Source organism: Vulpes lagopus, chromosome 6 (genome assembly GCF_018345385.1).
Source record: "Vulpes lagopus strain Blue_001 chromosome 6, ASM1834538v1, whole genome shotgun sequence".
Classification (NCBI taxonomy): Eukaryota; Metazoa; Chordata; class Mammalia; order Carnivora; family Canidae; genus Vulpes; species Vulpes lagopus.
Genome location: NC_054829.1, coordinates 41,233,449 through 41,261,147, shown reverse-complemented (window position 1 = coordinate 41,261,147; position 27,699 = coordinate 41,233,449). Strand labels below are relative to the sequence as shown.

At 36.1% G+C, this 27,699-nt stretch overlaps 1 protein-coding gene across 2 annotated transcripts in view; it reads left to right on the top strand.

The window, feature by feature from the left end:
• TMEM260 (transmembrane protein 260) overlaps positions 1-27,699 on the top strand; it is a 68,769-nt gene that overhangs the window by 20,439 nt on the left and 20,631 nt on the right. The window contains exons 4-11 of one of the 2 annotated variants that reach the window (XM_041758306.1): positions 2,631-2,808; positions 3,983-4,096; positions 15,844-16,023; positions 17,559-17,599; positions 21,638-21,721; positions 23,046-23,160; positions 24,426-24,595; positions 27,168-27,339. In XM_041758306.1, the coding sequence (XP_041614240.1) occupies positions 2,631-2,808; positions 3,983-4,096; positions 15,844-16,023; positions 17,559-17,599; positions 21,638-21,721; positions 23,046-23,160; positions 24,426-24,595; positions 27,168-27,339 (1,054 nt within the window). The remainder of the gene's footprint in view (positions 1-2,630; positions 2,809-3,982; positions 4,097-15,843; positions 16,024-17,558; positions 17,600-21,637; positions 21,722-23,045; positions 23,161-24,425; positions 24,596-27,167; positions 27,340-27,699) is intronic. The other variant, XM_041758307.1, reaches the window with a different exon arrangement.

Sequence of the window (27,699 nt, the reverse complement as noted above, 5' to 3'; positions counted from 1 at the left end):
CAATCTATTCCAATGAAAAGAATCTCAGATTTTCTTCTTTTAAATAGGAGTGGGACTCCTATTTAAGAGAGTGGGACTCTTCCAAGCCTTTATTCTGTTGTTATATCCTTTTAGTCTGTTTCGTATGGATTCATGGTCTTTTGCTTTGTTTTTGTCTTTCAAGACCTTGGCTTTTTTTTTTTTTTTAATCTATATTAGCCAGTTATTTTGTAGAATGTTCTTCAATTTGAGTTTGTAGGTTCAGGTAATATGTGTTGCAAGAATACCATAGAAACAATGCTCTTTTCTTTTCATTGGAATAGGTTGGGAAGTATATGAAGTTTGTCCCATTATTGGGCTTTAACTTTGATCATGTGGTTAAGATTGTGTCTACCAGGTTTTCTTCTGTAAAGCTACGATTTTTCCTCTGCAATTAATCTATTTAGAGGGGGATGTGTTTTGACTATATATGTATTTCTGTAAAACTTTTACCCAATAATTTTGATAATCCATTATTATGATAATGGCTGCTAAATTCCATCATTTCTTTTACAGCTATTAGTTGTTGACTTTCTCTTCCCCCATTTATTTATATCATTATAGATTCATAGATTATTTTTTCATTGGGTTACAATCTGCTATTATAATTACTGATGTTCAGATTATCCTTGATTTGACCCCTTTAAGCTGGCTCCTTTTGTCATGTCCTCTTTTGAACCCTTCCTTACTTTCTGGCACAAGATATTTCAGATTCATTTTGTACTTGAGATACCCTTGACCTGGAGTCAGCCATTTTTCCAAGGAAGCTAATTTATGTTTTACATAGAGGAAGGATTCTTGTATCTTAATGATGCTGACTTTCCAAAGTAATATTGACATATGAAACATAGAGATTCCTTTTAAAATGTTATTCGTTCTTTAAGATTAATTCATTCTCTCATTCACTAAGTTTCCTTTCTGTGCTTAGGGCTAAAGATTTCCAATATAAATGAAGTTTACCTCAAATTCACATTTCAGAAACAACGTCAGAATAATTATTATAGGCACCTACATGCTATACAGGTTCCAAGATGAGCTAGCAACCTGGGAATTTTGAAAAAAGAGTAGAGTTTGAATAAATAGAAGAAATCTGACAAGACATTCACTTCATGGGTACAGCATGAGCAACGGTATGGTGCTGGGAATAGGCATGTCTTATTAAGGAATTTTGAAGAGCCTAACTGATTGGTGGAGATAATGTTGGTGATTAGTGGCTAGGTACCACTTATTGGGAGCTTCATTCCAGCCTGACTCATTTAGAATATTTCCTAGAGACATGAAGAGTCCTTAAATTGGGGGGCTAGCTAATCATAAAGAGTATGTTTTAGGAAATTTAATGTGATGTTATATTGCAGAATAGATTGGAAAACAGAAGACTACTTAGGAAGCTTAACTGAGTCTAAGGTAGTAGGAATACAAGTTGAAAAGAATTCAGAAAGTAATTTAGAGGGAAGAAATGCCTTCAATGTGATGAATCAGGGTCACTGGGAGAATGGCAAACTGAAAGAAATAGGAAACTGATGATTTTTATAAGGGAAAGAAAAATATATTGCAAAAAGGAACTCAAAACCAAGTTTGGTGATAACAAAACTTTAATTTTTATTTTTCTATGATGCTTGATTAAAAGCCATAGAATGACTCCACAACTTTTTATCCAAAACAATAAAGTATAAAAGTGATGATTTAGGGCCATATATTATTATTTACCATTAGACATGGTAATGTTTGCTGAATCACAAGACTTGTTAGAAATAATTGGTAATAGCTTTTTTATTATTTTAGATTTATGGTGAAATAGGAAGTTGTTTTGCTTTTTTATATGCTCTACCCACCACATTACTCGTCTCAAATCAAATCTTGGAATTGAGATCTAGACTCCTGATTCATTTGAAATGTCTGACTCTTAGCATTGGCATTAAGATGTTTGTTTCCAAGTGTGACGTTTGATTCTTTTTGTGTTATTGGAATTCACATTCCCATCCCCCCCTTTAAAGAAATACATCACTTTTCAACTTCAACCTTGTGTAAAGAAGACATCTCTAGAAACTAAGAACTTGGCTTTCAAGATCTTTAAATCACCAAATATTGTGATGACATCTTGCCATATGTTGGGAGATAAACTTTAATGTGGTCATGTGGAAGTGCCTGGGCCCAAACACTCCACAAGAAGTGAGAATGAATGTTCCTGAATAGCTGTTTTGCCATTTCATTAATTTTTACAGTTCAAAATATTTCCGTCTTAACCAGACCATCATTCTAATTTGTGGATAGAGCAAGAAAAGTGACACAGGTTTGTTATCTCTCCAGCTACTATCTCTTCAGGCTTTCTGAACTGGCTTGAATCCTAGAGGTTCCATCTGAGAACTTAACCTCATTCAATCCATAGGAGACCAAGCAGGTTTGTTCATTTGTTTGTTAATAAGTTAATATATGGACTTGCTAATTAAAATCTGTTGGAAGAAATTATTATACAAAGTAATGTATTAACCATATAATGTGTTGGGATAGTGCTGGGTGACTGTCATAATTTCTGCTGCTACAGTTTATAAAAAGGAAAAGAAAGTCGGTTCTTTTTGTTGGGAAAGAAGATTTCATGTTATCTGTATTTGCAGGCTTTCTGGCTCATATGCTGGAGGAATCCTTGCTGCGGGGGTGTTTTCATTTTCTCGTCTAACATGGCAGTGGTCCATTGCAGCAGAGGTTTTTAGCTTAAACAATCTGTTTGTGGGGCTGCTTATGGCTCTTACTGTACATTTTGAGGAGGCAGCAACTGCAAAAGAAAGATCAAAGGTAACCTATTTTGATTAAAGTGAAATCACTTTTTGTTTTAATTTTTAGACGATGCTGTCTAAAATTTAATTTTTAGACGATGCTGTATTTCTTTTTAACTTTCGATGCTGTTTATCTGTTCTGATTACTGTCAAGACAAGCTAGGCATGTTGAGAGAGAAAATATTCTGAGTTCTTTTACTGTGAACTATGATAGCCTCTATAAAACATGCGGCTTTTTTTTTTTCTCTACCAGAGTTCAAAAGTTTTCTGGAGAATGAGAGGATTGAAATGCCCTCTGAGTCCTATGGGCAAGATAGGCTTGTTTGCACAGGCACGTGGTATGTGTGTGTGTGTGTGTGTGTGTGTGTGTGTGTGTGTGATCGTAAGATGCCAAGCTCTAGATTGACCACCTTAAATTATATACCATTATGGTACATTGACTTACTCTCTAATTGCAAAAAAAGACCAAATTTGTACTTTTTTTGGTGTCAAATGGATAAATGAAGTAGTTCAGAAGAAGTTACAATGAATTATAAGGCAAACACTAATATCAAGATCCTTTGAAATGTGAAGGAACCCTGTCTTCTAAGAGCTTACAGTCTAATCATTGGGAATTACCAAACCATCTTAGTGTAGGCAGCCTCTTGTTAAAGAGAAGAGCACCATGGTTTATCAGTGGTTTCCATAAACAGAGCTGTGCTATTAGAGTTTTTTCTCTAAACTTTTTTCTGATTATGAAAATTACACATGTTCAAAAAGAGCAAAAACAGCACCCATAACCTGGTTTCTAAATAAAAAGTGTTCAATTTTATTAATTTAATAGGAGAAAAAAGTAAAATGGAAAGGATGCCTGAGTTTTAGTTACAGATTTTATTAAGAATTATACAATATCCTATTACTAGTGGGACTTATCTAGTCATCACACAGACTTTCTAAAACTTAGGTTGAAGGCAGTCATTTAAGGCCAAAACTGCAATGATGTGGTGAGAGTGGACAATATTATAAAAAAATAATAATGGTGCTAAATATTAGTGTCTGTGGAAGCAAGATTGTATGTAAGAGGTTGAATTTAGCCTGACCTATGGTACAAATGCTTGGTTTTCATATAAAGAATAACTTTTTACTATTGTGTTTACTTAAGAGTTTTATGTAAATATTTAACTTATGTTTTTTTTGTTTTGTTTTGTTTTCAGATAGCTAAAATTGGTGCTTTCTGCTGTGGCCTTAGCTTATGTAATCAGCATACAATAGTACTCTATGTTTTGTGCATAATACCATGGATTCTCTTTCGACTTTTAAAAGAGAAGGTAGGTTTTTGGGTGCTTTTAATGAAAATTTGTAATATTTTCTTAAGGCCTGATATAACATTTTTGGCATCAGAAAACATGGGGCGCTTTTTTTTTTTAAGTTTTATATAAAGTATAAGTGACCTTAGGTTCTAACAACATTGACTGAAAAAAATAGGATTTACAGAAATTATGCAATATTGATTGCAGTGACATCTGGCTTGTTTCATAATTTCCTTACTGATTTTGAACAGCATCATAATAATAGGCTAAAAAGAGTTAAAATGAAATAAAAAATTTCCTTGTTTTAATATATGTCCTAAGACAAAGGATAGTGTGTTAATAGTAGATTATTCATTCATCTAGTTGTTTGTTGAATATTTGCTCTGTGCCAGATGCTCTAGGTGTTAGAGATTCAGCTTCCGACAAAACAGACATCATCACTGCTGTTGTGAACCAAGTAAAAATCTCCGGTAAATAACAATCTTGATTTCTCAGAATGTATTTCTCTAGAATTTAAAAATAATTTATTTTAGTTTTCCCTTTTTCTCAAAGGAAAAATGATCATTAATTTAAATAACAGTATAAAGCAATATGAGAAAATTACTATAGCATGTAAGGCATTGTGAGATGGACATAAAAAGGTGTGGAGCTGAGGTTTTGGAAAGATAGAAGTCCTTTACTCTTCTGTCAGTCTTCCTCCTGGAAGTTAAAACAATAAATACAGAGCCAGTACTGGAGTCATTTTACTTAATTTGTTGTTTATTTGTTTGTTAATTATACCTCAGCTGCATTTATTTATCATTTCATTATTTGTTGCTATAGTCAGAATTATATTAGGAAACATATCTTTCGTAAAATTTTTATACAGAAATAGGGAAATTATACCAAAACTTTAGGTAATTGTATTTACCGTACTTGGATATATTTTGTTTTTAGCTTCTGACAACAAAGCAAAAAGGATAACATGGAGGTTATAACATTCTTATTGTGTGATTTAAAAAAATGGAAATAACAAGTGACAGGAAAGGTCAATTTTTTCTTGGAACTGAATTCTGTTAAGTCAATCACGTACAACCTTATATGAGGGATATTAAACAGCATACAGGCTGTTTCTGACAGTGGTTTTAGAGAATATACTAAAAGTAGTTTATCTGATCTTTTATAATATAAACCCTTGATTTTTAAAAATGGAGATGTAACATAAAAAATACAATTCAGTGAAGACTTTTCTATAGATTACAAACCTGAGGAGGCCCAGATATTTTTCCTATGGATTGATGGATGCATCGATGGGGATGCATTAACATCCTGCTATCAGTTACCTTAGCCATGCTTTTTTTTTTAAATCCAGTCTTTATTTCTTTTTTTTTCCAGTCTTCATTTATTTCTCTCTTTTTTCCCCCAGCTTATTGAGATACAGTTGACATATAACATAAACATAAGTTTAAGGCATAAGACATGATGATTTGATACATGGATATATTTTAAAATGATTGCCACAATGAGGTTAGTTAACACCATCTATCACCTCACACAGTTACAGTTGTGTGTGTGGAGAACTTTTAAGATCTACTCTCTTACCATCTTTCACAACTACAGTACAGTACTATAGTCCCCACACTGTATTTTACATCCCCAGAACTTATTCATATTATAACTGGAAATTTGTACACTTTGACCACCTTCACCCATTTCCCTCATTCCCTACTCCCTACCTCTAGGGATCACCAATCTACACTCTGTTTCTGTGAGTTCAGTTTTTTTTAGATCCCGCTATAAGTAAGATCATACGGTATTTGTCTTTCTCTGTTTGACTTATCTCATCTAGCATAATACCCTCAAGTTCTATCCAAATGGCAGGATTTCCTTCCTTTTGTGGCCAAATAATACCCCATAGTATGTACATATGGATATATGTCTTCCATATTTTCTTTTAGAAGTTACATGGTTTCAGATTTTACAATCAAGTCTTCAATCCATTTTGAGTTCATTTTTGTATGTGGTGTAAGATAGTGATCCAGTTTCATCCTTTTGCATATGACTCTCAGTTTTCCTAATACCATTTATTGAAGAGACTGACCTTTTCCCTTTGAATATTTTTGCCTCTTTGTCATAAATTAATTAACCGTATACACATGGGTTTATTTCTGAGCTCTATTCTGTTCCACTGACTTATGTGTGTTTTTATGCCCATACCACACTGTTTTGAGCACTATAGTTTTGTAATATAGTTTGAAATCAGGGAGCATGATGCTTGCAGCTTTGTTGTTCTTTTTCTTTTTCTTTTTTTTTTTAAGATTTTATTTATTTTGAAAAAAAAAAAAAAAGATTTTATTTATTTTGGATCCCTGGGTGGCTCAGTGGTTTAGCGCCTGCCTTCAGCCCAGGGCATGATCCTGGAATCCCAGGATCGAGTCCCACCTCAGGCTCCCTGCATGGAGCCTGCTTCTCCCTCTTCCTGTGTCTCTGCCTCTTTGTGTGTCTCTCATGAATAAATAAATAAATAAAAAGATTTTAATTATTTATTCATGAGAGACACAGAGAGAGAGGCGGAAACATAGGCAGAGGGAGAAGCAGAATCCACGTGGGGAACCTGATGTGGGGTTTGATCCCAGGACCCCAGGACCATGACCCGAGCTGAAGGCAGACACTCACTTAACCACTGAACCACCCAGGTGCCCCTGTTGTTCTTTTTCAAGATTGCTTTGGCTATTTGGGATCTTTTGTGGCTTCATATAAATGTATTATTTGTTCTACTTGTGAAAATAACAGTGGAATTTTGTTAGAAATTGCCTTGAATCTATAGATTGTTTTGGATGTTTTAACAATACTAATTCTTCCAATCCATGAATGTGGAGTTTCCATTTATGAGTATCTTCTTCAATTTCTTTAATCAGTGTCTTATAATTTTCAGTGCACAGGTCTGTCACCTCCTTGGTTAAATTTATTTGTAGGTATTTTATTCTTTTTGATGCAGTTATAAACAGAATAAATTTAGTTTCTCTCTGCTAGTTCATTGTTCATGTACGAAAAAGGCAACAGATTTTTTTGTATTGATTTTGTATCCTGCAACTTTATTGAATTCAGTTAGTAGTTCTGACAGTTTTTTGGTGGAGTCTTTAGGGTTTTCATTATATAAAATCATGTCATTTACATGTAGTGACAGTTTTACTTCTTCCTAATTGCACGCTCTTTATATTTTTTCCTGCTTAATTGCTCTGGCTAGAACTTCCAATACTATGTTGAATAAGAGTGGTGAGAGTGGGCATCCTTGTCTTATTCCTGATCTTAGAGAAAAAGCTTTTGCTTCTCACTGTTGAGTATGATGTTAGCTGTGGGCTTATCATATGGCCTTTCAGTGGCCATATACCTACTTTGTTGGGAATTTTTATCACAAAAGAATTTTGTAAATGCTCTTTATCTATTGAGAGGATCATATGATTTTTATCTTTTATTTTGGTAGTGTGGTGTATCATACTGATTGATTTGCAGATGTTGAACCATCCTTGCCTCCCTAAAAAAAGTCCCCCTTGATCATGAATATGATCCTTTTAATGTATTGTCAAATTCAGTTTAAAATTTTTTGAGGATTTTTGCATTTATGTTCATCAGGGATATTTGATATGACTCACAATTTTTTATCTTTATTTTATATTTTGGGGGTCCTCTGGTTTTGATATCAGGGTAATGCTAGCTTCATAAAATGTCTGGAAGTATTCTCTACTCTTTAGTGCTTTGGAAGAGAATAAGGAGTATAGATATTAAATCTTCTTTGAATGGTTGGTAGAATTCACCAGTGAAGCTGTCTGGTCTAGGACTTTTGTTGGGAGTTTTTTAATTACTGACTCCATCTCCTTAGTAGTAATCAATCTTTTCAGATTTTCTGTTTCTTCATGATTCAGTCTTAGAAGATTGTATGTTTTTAGGAATTTATTCATTTCTTCTAGGTTGTTCAATTCCTTGGTGTATAATTGTTCATAGATGTCTTTTATAATCCTTTGGATTACTTTGGTATCAATTGTAACTTCTCCTCTTTAATTTCTCATTTTATTTATTTGAGGCCTCTCTTTTTTTCTTAGTCTAGCTAAAGGCTTGTCAGTTTTGTTAATCTTTTCAAAGAACCAGCTCTTAGTTTCATTGGTCTTTTGTCTTTTTAGTCTCCACTTCTTTTCACTCTGATCTTTATAATTGCCTTTTTTTTTCTAATTTGGGGCTTTGTTCATGTTTTTCTCATTCCTTTACGTGTAAAGTTAGATTGTTAATTTGAGATTTTTCTTCTTAACTACTTTATTTCTCTTTATTTCTATGAACTTGCCTCTTAGAACTGCTTTTGTTGTATCTCATAGATTTTAGTGTGCTATATTTCTTTTGTTTTCTTTTTTTGGTGTGTTTCATTTCCATTTCATTTGTCTCAAGGTATTTTTTAATTTCTTTTTTTGATGTCTTCATTGACTCATTGGTTGTTCAGTAGTATGTTCGTTTTCATATATTCATGATTTTTCCAGTTTTCTTCCTGTAATTGATTTCTAGTTTGATATTGTGTTCAGAAAAGATGCTTGATATGATTTCAGTCTTAAATTACAAAGACATGTTTTTGGGATAACATATAATCTCCCCTGGAGAATATTCCACGTGCATTTGAGAAGAAAGTATATTCTGCTGCTTTGGGATGGAATGTTCTGTATATATTCATTATTACATCTAATGTGTTAAGCTCAATGTTTCCTTATTATTTTCTTTCTGGATTGTCGATCCAGTGATATAAATGAGGTATTAAAGTCCTCCTAGTGTTATTTTAGTGCTGTCATTTCTCCATTTAGGTCTGTTAGTATTAGCTTTATGTATTTAGGTATTTCTCCATGGGGTACATAAATATTGACAAATGTTATATCTTTTGCTGGATTGACCTCTTAATTATTATGTAATGCCCATCTTTATCTGTTATTACAGTCTTTGTTTTAAATTTATTTTGTCTGATATCAGCAGTATAATTACCCCTGCTTTCTTCTGGTTTCCATTAGCTTGAAATATCTTTTTCCATCCCTTCATTTTCAGTCCATGTGTGTTCATATATCTGAAGTGAACCTCTTGCAGGCAGCAGATAGATGGGTCTTATTTTTTTATCCATTCAGCCACTCTCTGTCTTTTGATCAGATAATTCAGTCCATTTAGATTTAAAGAAATTGTTGGTATGTACTTATTGCTATTTTATTAATTGTTTTTCATCTCTTTTATAATTCCTCTCTGTTCCTTTCTTCTTTTCTTGGTTTCTTACCATGTGGTTTCATGACTTTCTGTAGTGTTACACTTAGATTCCTTTCTCAGTATCTTTTATCTGTCTACCATGGATTTTGCTTTGTGGTTACCACGAGGCTCATATATAACAGCCTGTATGTATATATGTATATGTATATATATATATATATATATATATATATATATATATATATACACACACACACACACACACATATATGTATAGTATATGTGTACATATGTATAATTATATGTGTGTGTGTGTATATATATATATTAAACAAGCTGTTTTAAGTTGATAACAAGTTAAGTTTGAATGCATTCTAAAGCTATACTTTGCGGTGCCTGGGTGGCTCAGTGTTTGAGCGTCTGCCTTTGGCTCAGGTCGTGATCCTGGGGTCCTGGGATCGAGTCCCACATCAGGCTCTCTGCAGGGAGCCTGCTTCTCCCTCTGTCTATGTCTCTGCGTCTCTCTGTGTGTCTCTCATGAATAAATAAAATCTTTAAAAAAAATAAAGATATACTTTTATTCCCCCTGCCCTGTGATTTATTGATGTCCTATTTTACATCTTTTTATTTTGTAGATCCCTTGACTAATTACTGTATTTGTAGTAATTTTTCTACTTTTATCTTGTAACCTCATACTAGCTTTATAAGTGATTAAACCACTACTATATATTTACTTTACCAGTGATATTTTTAAAATATTTTTTCTTATTACTAATTAATACCCTTTCCTTTTAGCTTAAATTCCTTTAACATTTCTTAATAAGGCTAGTTGAATGTCAGTGAACTCCTTTAGCTTTTGTTTATCTGCAAAGCTCTTTATCTCTCTGAGTGATAACTTTGCCAGGTAGAGTATTCTTTTTTAGGAGTTTTTTTCCTTTCAGCACTTTGACTATATCATGCTCTTCTCATCTGACCTCCAAAGCTTCTGCTGAGAAGTCTGCTGATGTCCTTCGGATGTCTTTGTAGGTAATGAGTTGTTTTTTCTCTTGGTGCTTTCAAGTTCTCTCTTTATTCTTACCTTTTGACATTTTAGTTGTGTGTCTTGGTGTACGTCTCTTTGGGTTCATCTTCTTTGGAATTCTGGGCTTGGATCCAGTTGTCTGTTTCCTTTCCCATGTAAGGCAAGTTTTTGGCAATTATTTCTTCAAATAAGCTTCTGCCCCTTTCTCTCTTCTCTTTCTGGGACCTCTATAATACATGTTATTCTGCTTGAAATTATTCTATAAATCTCTTAAGCTATCTTCAGTTTTTAAATTCTTTTTTTTTTTTTTGCTGCTTGGTTTGGGTGAGTGCCATTGCTCTGTGATTTAGCTCATTGATTCTCTCTGTTTCACCTAGTCTGCTGTTGAACTCCTGTACTGTATTTTTTCAGTACAATTATTGTATTCTTGAGTTCTGTGACTTCTGTTTGGTACTGTCTTATGTTTTCTGTCTTTGTTGGGCTTTTTGCTGTATTCATCCATTCTTTTCCTAAGTGTGGTGAGCATCTTTTGGACCATTACTTTTAACTATTTGTCAGGCAAATTACTTTACTCTGTCTCATTAAGATTTTTTTCCCAGGGCTTTTTCTTGTTTTTCACTTGAAATATATTCCCCTATCTCTTCATTTTGCTTGACTCTCTGTGGTTGTTTCTGTGTATTGGCAAAATAGCTGTCTCCCGGTCTTGCAGGAGTTGCCTTGTGTAGGAGATGAACGTCATTGTTTAACTTGCTCTTGGTTGTCTCTCAAACATTTATAATTGTCTAAGCAGCCTAAGTTTTTCTTGGCAGGTTCCAGTTGTTGTGTCAAGACCTGTGAGTGTTCCAGAGGGAGGGATCTTAGTCAGCACCTAGTTTCAGGCTGATTGGACACTAGCTCCTCAGTCAGCATCTTTAAGGTATGCAAATTTATACAGTCCTGTGAGACTACAATCACAGTCCCTCCTGGCCTCCAGAACAAGTGATCTGGAGGTCTTCCCTTAGGGACTGTTGCAAATTCAGGGTTCCAGACGAGTATATGAGCCGCTTTCTGGGAGGTGCCAGCAAGCTGTAGTGAGGCAAGGTGAGAATGCAAAGATGTTATCCTTCAGCCTATGTTCCCTGAAAGTCTTTAGATGTATGGTAAATGTGAAACCCACCCCTCAGGCTGAAGTTTTTTCAGAAGAAGACCAGTGGTTGTTTTAGTCTGTTGTCAATGCAGTCCCTTGGGGCTGGCAGCCTGCTAAGCACTGTCCTTCCACTTATTTCAGACCCATAGGACACCAAAATGTAATCCCCCTTGGCCACCAGATCCAGGCACCTATGGGGCATGCCCTGTGTGGGCTCTACACATCAGCTGACTTAGGTTGCACCATTGGTGGAGTGGTATGTGAGGGCTGGGCATTTGCCCAGCTGGCTTTGACAGAGCTTTGATGGAGTGGCATGCAGGAGTGGGTGCATTCACTGGCATTAGCAGGATAGAGGAAGGATACCAGAAGTGGCACCCTTCCGTGTCTTTGTCCCCAGACAGAATTATACCAGATTTCTGTCCTTGCAGCAGACATTTGAACATTAGCAAATGAATCTCCTTTACTTTTGGTCTAGCACTTTCCAGACTGCTGCTTCTGTACCAGTTTCTGGGGCAAGTGGGTCCTTAAGAGCAGAGCCTTTGTCCCTTACAGCCCTATAATTTTCCTGAATATTTGACCCATTGACTTTCAAACCAGATATTTGGGGGGGGGGGTCATCTCCCTGGTGCAGGACCCAAAGGTTGGGGCGCCTTATGTGGGCGCCCTTGCTCCTCAGGGAGAAGTCTTATATTTCTGAGATCTCTCTTGGCTGTGGGTTGCATCCCTGGGGTGGGGTTTTTGGTGAGACCATGTCTCTGCGTCTCCTACCCATTTTCATATAGCCTTCTTATTCTTTGATGTGGAGGTGCTTGTTCAGATAGTTTTTAGGTCTTTGTAGCTTTGTTGTGTCTGTGGGAGGAGGTGAGTTCAGTATCTTCCTACCCTGCCATTTTGAACTGCCTCCTGATTACTATAGTTTCATGATGTAGTTTGCATTTAGGAAGTGGATGCCTCCAGCTTCATTCCTCTTTGGCAAGATTGTTTTGCTATTTAGGGTCTTTTTTTGTTCCATACAAATTTTAGGATTTGTTTTTCTGTTTCTGTTAAAAACTGCCATTGGAATCTTGATAGGGGTTTCATTGAATCTATAGATGGTTTTGTGTAATAGGGACTTTAAAAATACTAATTCTTCCAAACTGAACAAGGGATATCTTTCCATGCATTTGTGTCTTCTTCAGTTTCATCAATGTATTGTGGTTTTCAGTGTACAGATTTTTCACCTCCTTGGTTAAGTTCATTGCTAGGCATTTTTAAATTATTGCTAGGTATTTTATTGTTTTTGATGCTATTATAAATGAGATAATTTTCTTTCTCTTCCAGATACTTTATTGTTAGTGTATAAAAACACAACTAATTTTGTACATTAATTTTGTATCCTGCAACTTTACAGAATTCATTTATGAGTCTAACAGTTTTTTGGTAGAGTCTTTAGGATTTTCTCCATGTTAAGATCATGTCATCAGCAAATAGAGACAGTTTTACTTCTTTTTTTCTGATTTGGATGCCTTTTTTCTTTTTTTTCTTGCCTGAATACTCTGACTCCAGCACTATGTTGAACAGGAATTGGTTAGAGTGCACACCCTTGTCTTATTCCTGATCTTAGAGGAAAAACTTTCAGTCTTTTACCATTGAGTATGATGTTAGCTATGGACTTGTCACATGTGGACTTTATCATGTAAAAGTATGCCCCAGATCAATTAAATCAGAATTATTTTAGGGTGGAATTAACTACCAGTTCAGCTCTACAAATGGGCAAAACAGCTGGCTTGGATCTCTGCTTTGGGCACTGCTGCAAGTAGGAATACAGTCTGTCAGATCTGAGTACTGGCTACTGAAAGCCCTGCTGCCCCTTTCCTGTCTGTGTGATCCTCAGGGGTTGAACCCAACAGATCCCTTCCTCCCTCCATAGTCGTCATGAGGTGAAGACCCAAATGAGCCTCCTGGAAAGTGTCCTGCAGTGCTAGGGGAGCTAGATGTCCACCTTGGACTCTCTTTTCCCCCTGGAAAAACTGTAGCCCCAGGGGTGCTCTGTTAGTGCAATGCTGTGCTAACGTGAGGGAGGGGTGATGCAGTCAGAAGGCTCCTTTTTATTTCTAATGTGGTTCTTCTTAGTCTGTATGGTCCAGGGTGTGCTTTAGCCTCACCCCTGGATTCTGGGATTCTTCTCAATTATGTTTTGTCTGTAGATAGTTGCTAGCTGGTCTTCCTGTGGGGAAGACTGGAATCACGAATGATCTATGTTGCCATCTTGATGGCCCTATTCCTAGATAGGCTTCTGATGTCAGAGAAGGTGCATTCAGATAACAGAGTGGTACATTGACTGACACAAACTTAAAAAGTAAATATTTTGTGTTAGTTAATTGAAAGAGGAACCGTATGCTTTGTATAAAACATGCAAGACTCAAAGTTGACAAGGTAGGAACCTAGTCCAAGGGCCTGTTTATTCTGTCCTTAGGTCAGCTACTGATGAACGATGACATTTTGGGAAGTATGACTCTTCAAAGGACATTGCATTTTCACTAGTTCAATAGCAGAGGCTAGAAAATAAGGTCTACCAATGAAGTGATAGGGTAGTGGGATCTTACTGGTCAGATGATTTAAGGCAGAGTAAGAAGTCCTGAGTCAGTTGGTTGCAACCCTGGCTACTCACATTATCTGGGATGCTTTTAAAAAGTCTGTCAATGTGTGTACAGATGTATACATACATTTTTGTATATGTATGCATATTTATGCTGATCTCACCCCAAAATAATTCTGATTTAATTGGTCTGGGGTAAGGCCCAAACATTGATATTTTCAAATAGCTCTGCAGGTGATTCTAATATATGTCCAGCCAGGACTCAGTGCCACTCTCCTGCAGTGTCTGAAAAAGCTCTCATGTAATTGTCTCCTTGTTTATTTCCTACACAAAAGAAAAATTCTCTATTCCATCATGCCACTCTAAATTGAACTTTATAACATGCAGAAACTGTCAAAATATAAACATTTGCTTTATTTAAAATGACTTTTAAGAATAGCAAAGGCATGTTGCTCAGTTATTTCTTATACTCTTTTCATGCTATTATTTTTATGCATCTCATTACTATAGAAATATCAAATGAAATCAGTACTATAATAAGAATACTTCATTTTCAATTAAGGAGTGTTTACTTGAAAATGCTAATATAAGTCAACTGCTTATTCTTCTGAGGATTGTGAACCTTGGTTCTTGTATTCATGGTCACATATGAATTTTCCTTTTTTGTAAAGGAAAAGTTGACATATTCCAATTATGGTATTTATAAGAGACCCTTTCCTAATTACTAAAGCAACCACTATTTGAATCTTCTAGTATACAAGAATTCTTTTAGATGTAATTTTTATAAGACTTTGTCAATATTGTCCTTTATTTTAGAAATGTGTAGATGAGGGGGCACCGGGTGGCTCAGTCAGTTACGCATCGAACTCTTGATTTTGGCTCAAGTCATGATGTCAGGGTTTGGGATCAAGCCCTGCATTAGGCGCCGTGCTCAGCAGGGAGTCTGCTTGAGATTCCCTCTGTCCCTCTCCCTGTGCCCCTCCTCACCCAAATAAATAAATAAATATTTTTTAAAAAAGAAATGTGCAGATAAGAAATATAGTCTCATATGAGGCAACATCGTTAGGTACAACAAATTTCCATCGGTACTCCATCGTATATGTAAGTTGAGGAAAAGGAACATTTGGATGAGCTGGAAGGTATTCAAAAGCTAACTTTCAGGGATGCCTGGGTGGCTCAGTGGTTTAGTGCCTGCCTTCGGGCCCAGGGCATGATCCTGGAGTCCCAGGATCAAGTCCCACATCAGGTTCCCTGCATGGAGCCTGCTTCTCCCTTTGCCTGTGTCTCTGCATCTCTCTCTCATGAATAAATAAAATCTTCAAAAAAAAAAAAAGCTAACTTCATTTGTGCCAAATATTTCCATGAAATACCCAAAACCCTTGTCAAAAGAATCATATTGTCAGTGTGTAATCGTAATAGAGAATATAGTTGAAGTCTGCTCCTGGTGATGGTGATGAAGGGAATCGTATTGGAACAATGTTTTGGGTATATTCGAAGTCAGCCAAACAGTCATTTCCAGTGGGTTATCTCAGCTGTGTAATGCTGCATGGTCATGACATGGTTTTAAATATAAATACGATACTTTGGAGTCTTCCCTAATATTATTTGCTTCATTCAGATTTCACCTGCCATGCAAGGGGGTTCAGGCAGATGCAATTTTCTAGTAATCCACAGTACTCAGAAGGTTTAACATAGTATTCTGTGGTGACTTAATATAAATTGAGAGATTAGCTCTGTGTAAACATTTTGATGTGTTCCTCGATGTGTTCTTGAAGTTCCAGGATGAATTGATGAAAAATAAATATTGTTCTATAACACTATATGCTTTGATGCAGGAACTCTCCCTGGGCTCTTTGTTGAAGTTGAGTCTCTACTTTTGTGCTGGTTTGCTGCCCTACGTCTACCTTCCTATCTCATCCTACCTCAATCAAGCCCGTTGGACCTGGGGAGACCAGACAACATTGCTAGGATTTTTGACACATTTTCTCAGGGAAGAATACGGAACATTCAGTCTGGTAAATTTATATTTAAAGCCCTTTTAGGGAAGTAAGTGGTGTAACTTTAGTGTTCTGCCTGGGTCTTGACTAAAAAAAAAAAACACCAACAATGTTTATCAAAGACAGTACAACAGCATTTTCATTTCAGTTTTTTATATAACAAACTTGCTCCTTGGAATGTGGCCTTTAACATACATTAGGAAAAACTTGGAATCACTTAACCTCATGACATAATGTTGTATCTCTGAGTATGTTTTTCAAGATAACAAACATTAAAAAGACTCTGCTGCCAGCCCTTGAAACATTTCATTCTTCTTAGCATTGGCTATGACTTTGGTTCCTTGGTCTATGATGTAAAATATTTGGAAAAGATTAAAGAAAAAAAAAAACCCTCAAAATTTTTAATTTACCTTGACCAAAACATTTTCTTCTTTTGTATTTGACAAATAGTGTTCACAGCAGTATTTGATGTAATACTGATGTGTAAATACTTTATAAGATGTAATTTCACTAAAAGTGTTTTTTTTTTTTTTAAGTTCAAAAGGCCTTACTTTCCCTGAACATAAAAGGGAAAAACACTGAATGTGGTTACAGTAAAGATTTACCTGAAAAGTAAAAGGACAAACACGTCTTTTTATTTTAATAGAGACAGTTGTATCAGATTTTTCTTTCATGGTTTGTGCTTTTTCTGTCTTATGCAAGAAAGCAAATCTCTTAAGACTACATATTATATGACACCATTGATACAAAACTCTAAACCATGAAAAAACTAAACAACCTATTGCTCAAGGATTCATACAAAAGGAATAGAACCATATATTTTTAGAAAGTAAGGGAATAATTAACACAAAGTTCAAGGTAATAGTTATCACTAGGGGGTGAGAAAAGTGAGTCCTGTGAATGCTTTGTGAGATACTTCATGGTATTCGTGTAGTTCTGTTTCTTAAATGAATGGTGGCTCTATAGATTTTTAAAAACTCTTTATTCCTTAAATATACATTATATGTGTTGTTTGTATGTAGGGATATTTCATAATAAAATAGTTTAGTGAAAGGATAATTATTAATTACTTCTTGACATAGAGAGTTTGATATTTGAGTTTTATACTCTGGCTTACTTATATTGGTTATTCTATTACAGTATTGCTTGAGGGCCATTCCAGATTTGAAATTTGTATAATTCACACATAATTGTGAAATTATAGGCTAACATGTGATAATGAGCTCTAATCAAAGTGCCTTAAAGAGACTCTGTAACAAAAGTGTAAAGTCTGTTAATTCATTAATGTGTTAATCATTCCTGCTGGAAATAGTTTAACTGATTTTTAGCCAATCGTTATTTCTACAGTTCTTCCTAAAGGATGTCTGTGTTTACTACCCACTGACTTCTCTTCAAAAACTCAGTAAGGCTCTGAGGTTAAGACTGAATGAAGAGAGATGTTGCATTGTCTATTTAAAACATGTGTATTTTAAATCAAGAGAGTTAAAATACAATAGCCTAACAAAGCTGCAGTTTAAGGCTTACACAAATAAACTTTTCTCTTTTATGTTTAGGCCAAATCTGAAATAGGATCCAGTATGTCTAAAATTTTGCTGTGAGTATGAAATATTTGAAGCTTTTTTTTTTTTTTTTTTAAGATTATTTATTTACTTATTCATGAGAGAGAGAGAGGCAGAGGGAGAAGCAGGCCCCACCCAGGGAGCCCGATGCGGGACCCGATCCCAGGTCTCCAGGATCATGCCCTGGACTGAAGGCAGCACTAAACCGCTGAGCCACCCAGGCTGCCCATGTTTTGTTTTGTTTTGTTTTTTAAGATTTTACTTATTTTGAAGTGGGGAGAGGGAGAGGGAGCAGCAGACTCCCTGCTGAACAGGAGCCCGATGGGGTGCTCGATCCCAGGACCCTGGATCATGACCTGAGGCAAAGGCAGACATTTAACCAGCTAAGCCACCCAGGCACTCCTGAAGCTGGTTTTTGTGAATTCTGTATTAGTTCTTTAAGTGATTTTTGGGATTTCGGGGCTTGTCCCTTTGTGAAGCAGTAGCTATCTGAGAGGTAGCTTTTGCCAGTATGGTTACCAGTTGTTTGTGTGTACTGTCAAACATTCTAGCATTTCCTTCAGTAAGATAAAGCTTAAAGTGACTAATAAATACAATAATTATTAGTAGATTATATAGAATCTATAAAACTAAAATGTTTCCACTTTCATTTGGATATGAAATTACCCAAAGCAGTGTTGCTTTATCAACACTTTATCAACATTTATTCTTTGTTCTGGTTTCATCTTTTTCAGAGACGTTTTATAACATTGTACTTAGCATTTGATTATTTTCTTTTTAGGATTGAGCTATGTTCCTAAATTTTTAAAGCTTCATTTAATGTCTCGTAAGACTTTGTCTTTCAGCTGTTCTTAAGCTCTGTTTTTGACTTAAATATTTCTAATATCCAACCTTTTTTACAGCCGGTTAAACAAATATATTTCATCTGTATTACCTACTAAGGTTTCTTTGAAAAATGGGTTAAGGGCAGCCCGGGTGGCTCAGCCGTTTAGTGCCGCCTTCTTCCAGGGTATGATCCTGGAGACCCTGGATTGAATCCCACATCAGGTTCCCTGCGTAGAGCCTGCTTCTCCCTCTGCCTGTATCTCTGCCTCTCTCTCTCTCTCTCTCTGTCTCCCATGAATAAATAAAAAATCTAGAAAAAAAGAAAAAGAAAAATGGGTTAATATTTGCTCTAAAACTGACATAGATTAAGACAACTTGAAAAATACCCATACCAATCCTGTACTATCTTTTTTTTTTTTATATATAAAATTATGGAATAGTCTTCTATAACCTAAAGTGATCTCTCCTAACTAATTATTAGTTTGGGATTCCCAGGACTTTTGGGATTCTCCCCAATTTTAAGATATGGGGAGAATATTTCAACTCTATGTATGAGGCAGTTCATAAGTTCTCACAATTTCTCTCTTGTTTATTTGCTAGCTTGTTTGTTTCTTTCCATCCTTCCTTCTTTTCTTTTTAAATGTCCCATTCCAGGACAACTGGGTAGCTCACTTGGTTAAGCTCATTCTCTCTCTCTCAAATAAATAAATAAAATCTTTTTAAAAAATTTATAAAGAAATGTCCCGGGCAGCCCCAGTGGCTCAGTGGCTTAGCGCCACCTTCAGCCCAGGGCGTGATCCTGGAGACCCCAGGATGGAATCCCACATCAGGCTCCTTGCATGGAGCCTGCTTCTCCCTCTGCCTGTGTCTCTGCCTCTCTCTCTCTCTCAATCTGTCTCTCATGAATAAATAAATAAAATCTTTTTAAAAAAAAAAAAGAAAAATGTCCCTTTCCCCTGCTCCCAAAATGCAATACATAATCATTACAGAAAGTTTAGAAAATATAGGTAAGCAAAAATAAGAATTAAAATTAAAAATAAGAAAATTAAAATCTAACATATAGAGAGAACCAATATTGTTAACCCATTAACATTTTTGTCTGTATCCATTCAATATTCTTTATATTTTTGTCTCTAAAAAATGGGATCATAGTGTACATACTGTTTTATTAGCCTGCTGGGTTTCATTTTATACTGTATCTTGAAAACATTTTTGTGCCACCAGTTATTCTCCTATAGCCTTTTGTTGGTTCTCACAACTGATTTTAAGTATTTTTTTAATGTCTGCCTGAAATTTTTGTGGCTCCTTTTTCATTTTGGTTGGGGAAAAGGTAGCAAGAAGTTCAGTAATAAAGAAAGCTTTACCGATGTCTGTGGGCTTTTACTTTATTCTCCTTTGCTTGCTCCATGCCAGATGACTCACTGCCTGCTCTTCCTACATACCTTACAGGGCTATTATCACATTTGAGATTGCTAGTATATTTTACCTTAAGAAATCCCACATGAACTCCAGAGAACTCTCAAGAGTAATGCTGGACTATACATCTAACTTTTATTAGTTGCATCATCTATTGGGGAACATAAAAGCCTCCTTTATATTGAAATAATAGCTGTTAGGTGATATGCCTAGAAAAAAGAAGACAAAGGTGATGACCACTCATACCCACACTACTTGTTCGAACCAAATCATAATGTAGAATGAAGGCATAATCCTAGCACTCTCTGATTGAGTGAGAGAATTTCTAGTCTTTAATTGTTTCAGGTGGACAGGAGTGTTGAGAAAAGCAACTCATAATTAACTTACTAGAAAATCCTTCAAAATGATGGGACCTAATCATCTATCCTTTTCCAGTCAAGCAAATTAAATTCTTTCCCCATGCATATCTCTAAATTGCAATCCTGTACAAGGAAATTATTGAATCTAACCCTAGGCAGTGACCATGTTTTAGAGCTTACATTTTAGCAACAGATCTCCAAGAATTAATTTTGAGACTGACTTCATTCCTTTTGAAGAATGGTTTGAAATGGGCCTCATGCTGGAATCAATTTTTCAAGTGTATTTGAAAATGAGTAAGAATATCTTCTCATAGTAGATGAGTCTCCATTAGTAAAATACACATTGTGTGGTTTCCATAATTATGGCATCACATTTTCTCCAGTAAATTGCCAGTAGGGAAAAGAAAGTTCTTTGAAATGGTGTATAGAGTCATTTCTTTTATAAAATTGGAGACTGCTAGAGCTATTTCAGAACTCAAATAACACTTGGGAAATGCTTATTAGTTAATAGAAGAATTTAGTTTAATTATAGGGAGAAAATACATTTCTCAGATTGCTTAAATATTTTTGAACCAAATAATATAGAAAACAAGGAAGTCTTTTTTTTTTTTTTTTTTTTTTTTTTGAGAAAGAGAGAGGCGAGGCGGGGGTGGGGGAGCTGGAGACATGGCAGAGGAAGAATCTTAACCAGTGTGGAGCCCGAGGTGAGGCTCGATCTCAGAACCCTGAAATCATGACCTGAACCAAAATCAAGAGTTTGGATACTTAACTGAGCCACCCAGGCACACCTAGAAAACAAGGAAGCCTTTTAAGTTAGAAGAAGAGTTGGAGATCACCTTTCTTGTCTTTTTTTTTTTTTTTTTTATGATTAGCTCTCCAGAAAATTATTTGCACTAATTTTGTTTTCTTTCTTTCTTTTTTGTTTTTGAGAGTTTGATGTGGGATGGAGGGGCAGAGGGAAAGAGAGAATCCCAAGTAGGCTTAATGCCACAACCCTAAGATCATGACCTGAGCTGAAATCAAGAGTTGGGTGCTCAAGCGGATAAGCTACGCAGGCACCCCACATTTTGTTTTTCAATCGCTAAATCAAAGGAGGCCATGCCTACACTGCTGACAGAGTTCAAAAGCCAATTTGAGACAACTTCCTAAAAAACCAACTGGGGGATCCAAATTGGTTTATATTATCAATACAGCATACCAGTATTATAAATACAGAATTATGTGCTCTAATCCTATCCCAAATAATGTAAATTGGTAATCAAATATTACAATTGTAAAACATCTTAGAACCATTTAACTCTTTCTTATACTTTTTCTCTTACATTTAAAGAAAGACAAAATAACTTTAAAATCTGCCTCTAGCCCTTAAAACTATTCACTGCACAGTCAGATGTATTATACAAAGAATGTTTTATTTGGAACTATCTTAAGTTTGTTTTCTACCCATGATAAGTTAGATTCTGTCTTTTACAGTTCTCAAGTAACAAGTATGAGGACCCAGCTCTCATTCAACATTCAAGCCCTTGCGATTTGGGCAAATATATGTTTAGCAAGAAAGTGAGTAATATAATTTATTTTTCTGTTATTTTTCCCATATTCATTAATTCAAGTCATATTTTAATATGTAATTAAAGAACATTGCCAGTATTATTTTATATTCCAAATAAATGACCCTAACTACTTCTGTTATAGCAAATGTGTTTTGCTTTCTTGCTAGTTTTTTTTTTTTCTGATTATAAATTAATGACTTTGGAAGAGTGAGTTATATATTACAATCTTAGTAAGCAAGTCATTTAATGTCTTAAACTTTTGATTGGATCTCTTACTCTGCCCGTAGCTACTTATTGTTGCATTGCAAAAGAAGTAAACAATTATTTGAATTCTTCTGAAGAAGAAAATAACCTCTGATGATAAAAGAAAATCTAAAAAATACGGCACTCTTAACCTCCATTAATTTTTTGTTCATTTTCTTTCTAGCCTGTTTTATGTAAATTTATATATGTACACACATTTATAATTCTGTTTCCTTGACACTTAACATTATATTGTGAGACTTTGCCTATATAAAAAGACTTGAAGTTATTTAAATGTCTGTATAAAATTCCATTCTCTGACTTAGGAGAATTAACCTAAATGTTTTTCTATTTGAGAATCTTCAGATTGCTTCTACTTCTTCTACTATTATAAGTAATATTAAAACATTTTTATGGACTTATCTTTATCCACATTTCTGGTTTTGCTTAAAGATTTATGCCTCCATGTTAAATAACTGGGTCAAGGAGTATGATTACTTTTAAGGCTCTTGATATATATTATCAAATCAATTTTTCTTGAAGATTATACTAATATACCATTTTAAAATATTATTTTGAGACATGAAATTAATCTTTAACAAGATCGATGATTTGTATTTCTTTGAATTTTAACTTCCTGTCTTTTGCTGCACAGTTCCAAGTGAAGTTGTCTGCAATATGTAGTGCGGTGTATAGGTGATTCTTATCTTTTGGTTATTTATTCCAGCTCAAATTTTTTTAACCTGGGACCTTTGTTTGTCTGTAATTAAAAATGGAAAGTTTTGGGACACCCAGTGGCTCAGCGGTTTAGCGCCACCTTCAGCCCCCGGCCTGATCCTGGAGACCCGGGATCAAGCCCCACATCGGGCTCCTCACATGCAGCCTGCTTCTCCCTCTTTCTGTGTCTCTGCCTCTCTCTCTCTCTCTCTGTGTCTCTCATGAATAAATAAGTAAAATCTTTAAAAAAAAAAAAAAAAAAAGGAAAGTTTTATAGGTCTAACTTCTTTCCTGTAGTTTAAAACTAAGCAATATTATTATTAATATTCATGCACATAAATGATTTTGGACATATTTGATTTTTTTTACAGGGACAGACAGACTCCATCTTTAGTATGGCTTTTTACTGGAATGTTTTGCATTTATTCACTGTTCTTTGCTTGGAGGGCGAATTTAGATATTTCAAAGCCACTTTTCATGGGTGTGGTAAGTTTTACTTAGATATATCCTTTCATCAGAAAGTTGGTGAAGAGTGTACTGAGTTGTCCTTGTGAATCTTGTAGAAGAGCAACTTATCTCAGAAATAGTTAAAATTGTGTATACATTATAATAGATAAAAAGTTAAATTCTTGAACCAGTAAAGACTGAGGCTTCTTTTTTGGGGGAAAAAATGCAACATTTAGTTAACACAATAGTCAGGTAGAAAAATAAACATAAGGTAGTTTTAAGTTAGTTATTTTATGTGTGTGATTCCAGGTATAAGTACTACTGCGGACCTCCTGGAATTTTTTTAAAACAGCAAAGAAATAAAGGTTGTAGCTGGGGATTCATAACCCACATATTCCTATAGTTTTTACCTCAGTGGTCTCAGGCCTGTTTTCCCCTGGCTGCCATTTCTGAAATTAGAATATTTCTTCCCTTTGTAGTAGAAACTATAAATGTAGATAGCTCCTTTTCACTGGCTAAAAACAACTCTTTTCTGTGTGGGTGTTTAAGAGGCCTAGTAAATAATACCCTACTTGATCTTCTGAGTTCTGAATTAGTTGAGAAACAGGATAAACCAGGACAACTACAGCAGGTGAATCACCTTTATACTGAGAACGCTGAGATTGGGGAATGTAGTTTATATCTGTGGGCAGGTGGGTCTTCCTCACACTGTCTCCCAGAATGGATGGACTTACCCCCCTCGTCACAGACAGGGCTGCACAGGGCAGCCCCCCACACCACCCCCCTGCCCCCTGTCGCCACAGGAATGTGGTCTGCCCCTGGACACATGCCTCCTACCAGCAGGTCACTTTCCAGAAAAAGAAAGAGGAAAGAGGAGGGTCACACAGGCCCACTCCCAGCTCTCAGACTCCTCTTCAGCTCAGGGCCTAGAGTCTTACAGGAAGGAGTGAGGGGTGTTCTACTGGGAGGGGCCTCCCCACATGGGAGGAGACCTCAGGTGTAAAGCAAAAGCATTTCTCTACCTCCCTCTTTGAAATGGCAGAAGTCCAAGGTACACGTCCCAGAACTGAAAAGAATGTGTGGATCCACAAAGGGAGATTCATGTGTCAAACTGGAGAGGAGACATATTTGAAAACCGAAAAATAAAGTAATGTGGAGTTGGATTGGGGAAGCCAGTGAACAAGACCTAAGTGACAGCAGGCATAAGCAGTGGGTGTACACAGTGTATTTTTTAAACGGACAAGTACCTGACTGATTACATAAACCAGTCAGCAGGATGTCCTGTTTGCACGTCTCTGTCGCAGGTGGAAAGATTCTGGATGCAGAGCAATGCGGTGGTGGCTGTCCTTGCTGGCCTCGGCTTGGCTGCGCTTGTTTCTGAGAGTAAGCGAGTGCTGAACACTAGTGGGCTTCAGTGGTTGGAATGGCTTTCAGCAACTCTTTTTATAATTTACCAAATATATTCCAATTTCAGGTAATACATGCTTATTTTTATGAAAAGTTGCACTCAAACAAGAGATACTTAGATATTTAGATTCTTGGGAATTTATTTGACCTTTAACCTCCACTGGTTTTCAGAGTAAGAAAGCTTAGTCAGAATACAGTGCTTCTTAAACTTTTGAACAGGATCTCAGCATGAATGATGTGTGGTTTCAGAGCATTGCCAACAAGGGCTTGGGTGGGACATATAAACTATTTGTGTGTTTTCCTATAAGGAATCCCAGAGATACTTTGTAGGATCTGGAGGTTATATAGAAGTCCATGTTCTAAATATCACTTAGATGGAAGTGAAGACATTTGGGTCTTTTTGTATGTCCTAAACTATTTCCCTTTTATACTTCAAAGATTTCAACCTTTTTTTTTTTTTTTTTTTTTAGATTGTATTTATTTCTTTATTCATGAGAGACACAGAGAGAGGCAGAGACATAGGCAGACGGAGAAGCAGATTCCCTGCAGGGAGCCTGATGCGGGAGTTGATTCCAAGACCCGGGGATCACACCCTGATCCAAAGGCAGACACTCACCTACTGAGCCACCCAGGCAGGCATCCCAGATTTCATCTTTTGAGTAACTAACACCTGGCCCTTATCTAGTTCACTCCATAGTAGTAAATATTAACTATTTTGAAATAATCAAAATTCTAAAAGTTTCTTAACCCTTATGCATCATTAGTAGCACTATATGTATTTTTCAAAATATTTTTAATAACCATGCCAATAAAAATCTCAGTCTGGCATATGGCATAAAGCTTTAGATGATAGTTCATTGATTTCCAGCAGTATTGAATAAACATTACAGCAGTGGAAGAGTCCACTGGAGTTTCATTGTAGTGAGATTTGATTGATATTTTAAAAGGTCCAATTTCCCCCTTTTAAAAAAGATTTATTTGAGAGAGAGAGAGAAAGAGAGAGCATGAGTGGGCAGAAGGGCAGAGGGAAAAGGAGAGAAAGAATCCCAAGCACACTCTGCGCTCAGTGGCAAGGCCAATGCAGGGTTTGATCTCACGACCCTGAGATCATGACTTGAGCCTAAACCAAGTCTCATACACTTAACCTGCTGAGCCACCCAGGCGCTTGAATGTCCCTTTCAACTTAAGTTTAAAAATTGATGTTCTTGGGATCCCTGGGTGGCGCAGCGGTTTGGTGCCTGCCTTTGGCCCAGGGCACGATCCTGGAGACCCAGGATCGAGTCCCACGTCGGGCTCCCGGCGTGGAGCCTGCTTCTCCCTCTGCCTGTGTCTCTGCCTCTCTCTCTCTCTGTGACTATCATAAATAAATAAAAAAATAAATAAAATAAAAGAATTAAAAAATTTTAAAAAAAATTGATGTTCTTTATAATAGCAGGGTAGAGCCAGTGCTAAGAAGCCTGCGTCATCAGGAGTTCTGGTAGAAAGGGGATGCAAGTCCTAGATACAACTCCATAGCTAGCTCAACAAGGGCTTTCAAAGCCCACCGTGTTTCCCAAGTTTCTTTTATCCCAATCTTCTCCTGACTTGGATCTTTAGGGTAATCCAGTTTTAACACCAGGGATGCTTGTACAGGCTGGGCTGTTTTATTTTGTTTTGTTTTATTTGTCCCAGAGCAATAGCAACTTTGCTAGGTGGCAAAATGTGAGGCATCACCCTGCAAAGTAGAGAATCACAGTAGGAAATAATTGCATCAATTACTAAGGCAAGGGTTAATATTTTATTCCTAGTTGTGTTCATTTGCTTTGTGATGCTAGCCCAATGATTAAATTTTAGGCTGTGTTTCTCAGAACCATTACATGTAACAGACCTGATAATAACAGGAAGGACATTGCTTGTTCCATTTTTTGGTGCTTTTACTCTCTCATAGTTTTTTTCTTTTTTTCATGGGAAGCTCTCAGAATTCATGCCAGTTTTCTTTGAAGTTAGAAAGTCCACTCTATGATTGAAAGGAGTTGTACTGCTGTTGTTGGCAATAGGCAAAAAATGCCTGGAGAGAAGTAAACAACTTTCCCTTCCTTCTTGTTGGTCTCATTCCCTATGATTTCTCCGCCTAGAAGGAAGAGAAGACCACAGGGAGCCTACGGTTTAGGGAAGTGGCAGAAGGGATCAAGCTTGCATGCAAGCGAGTCAGACCAATGTTTCATACAAAGTTAAGCTAAAAATTGGCAGATTTCCTTTTGCATTTCTGAAAATTCCTTTATTTGAAATGGAATTGACATGAAATTACCTTGAATTTTGTGTGAAATCAGAAGCCTTACTTCTTTTAGTGAAATTGGATATCCTTTCAGGAAGAAAAATAACTTACTCTTGAGCACTAACCAATTCCCTTTTTATAGAAATGGTCATAAATTCCAAAAGTAAAACAGTACACTGATTTTTATTCAGCGGCACAATTAGTTCCTCCTCTTTTTCTTGCAGATGATAGCATTCTTTTTTCAAATATCCACATCCTCTTAGAAGACATAAATTAGAATACTTTGAAACACTGCATACAAAGAATGGAGCAGAAAATAAACACATTCTCTTTAAAACTGTAGGACTATGTTGCTATTTTAATGTTTCCTTATCTTTTTATTTAGCATTTGTGACCAAAGGACCAACTATGTGATTGATAAATTTGCAAAGAACCTTCTAGCTTCTATGCCTCGTGATGCAATTATCTTACTCAGAGGAGATTTGCCAGGAAATTCTCTCCGTTACATGCATTATTGCGAGGGACTGAGGCCAGATATTTCACTAGTGGATCAAGAAGTAAGTATATAAAAAATATACTTAAAACAGGGATCCCTGGGTGGCGCAGCGGTTTAGCGCCTGCCTTTGGCCCAGGGCGCGATCCTGGAGACCCGGGATCGAATCTCACGTTGGGCTCCCGGTGCATGGAGCCTGCTTCTCCCTCTGCCTGTGTCTCTGCCTCTCTCTCTCTCTCTCTGTGTGTGTGACTATCATAAATAAATAAAAATTAAAAAAAAAACTTAAAACATAGTAATCACTTTAAAACAAATATTTTTTTTTAACAATAGATAGGTACAGTTTTCACACTCTTAGAATATATATCATGTTTTTTTGTTTATTTTAACTAATGGTATAAGTTTAGGCCATATGAATTGCTTC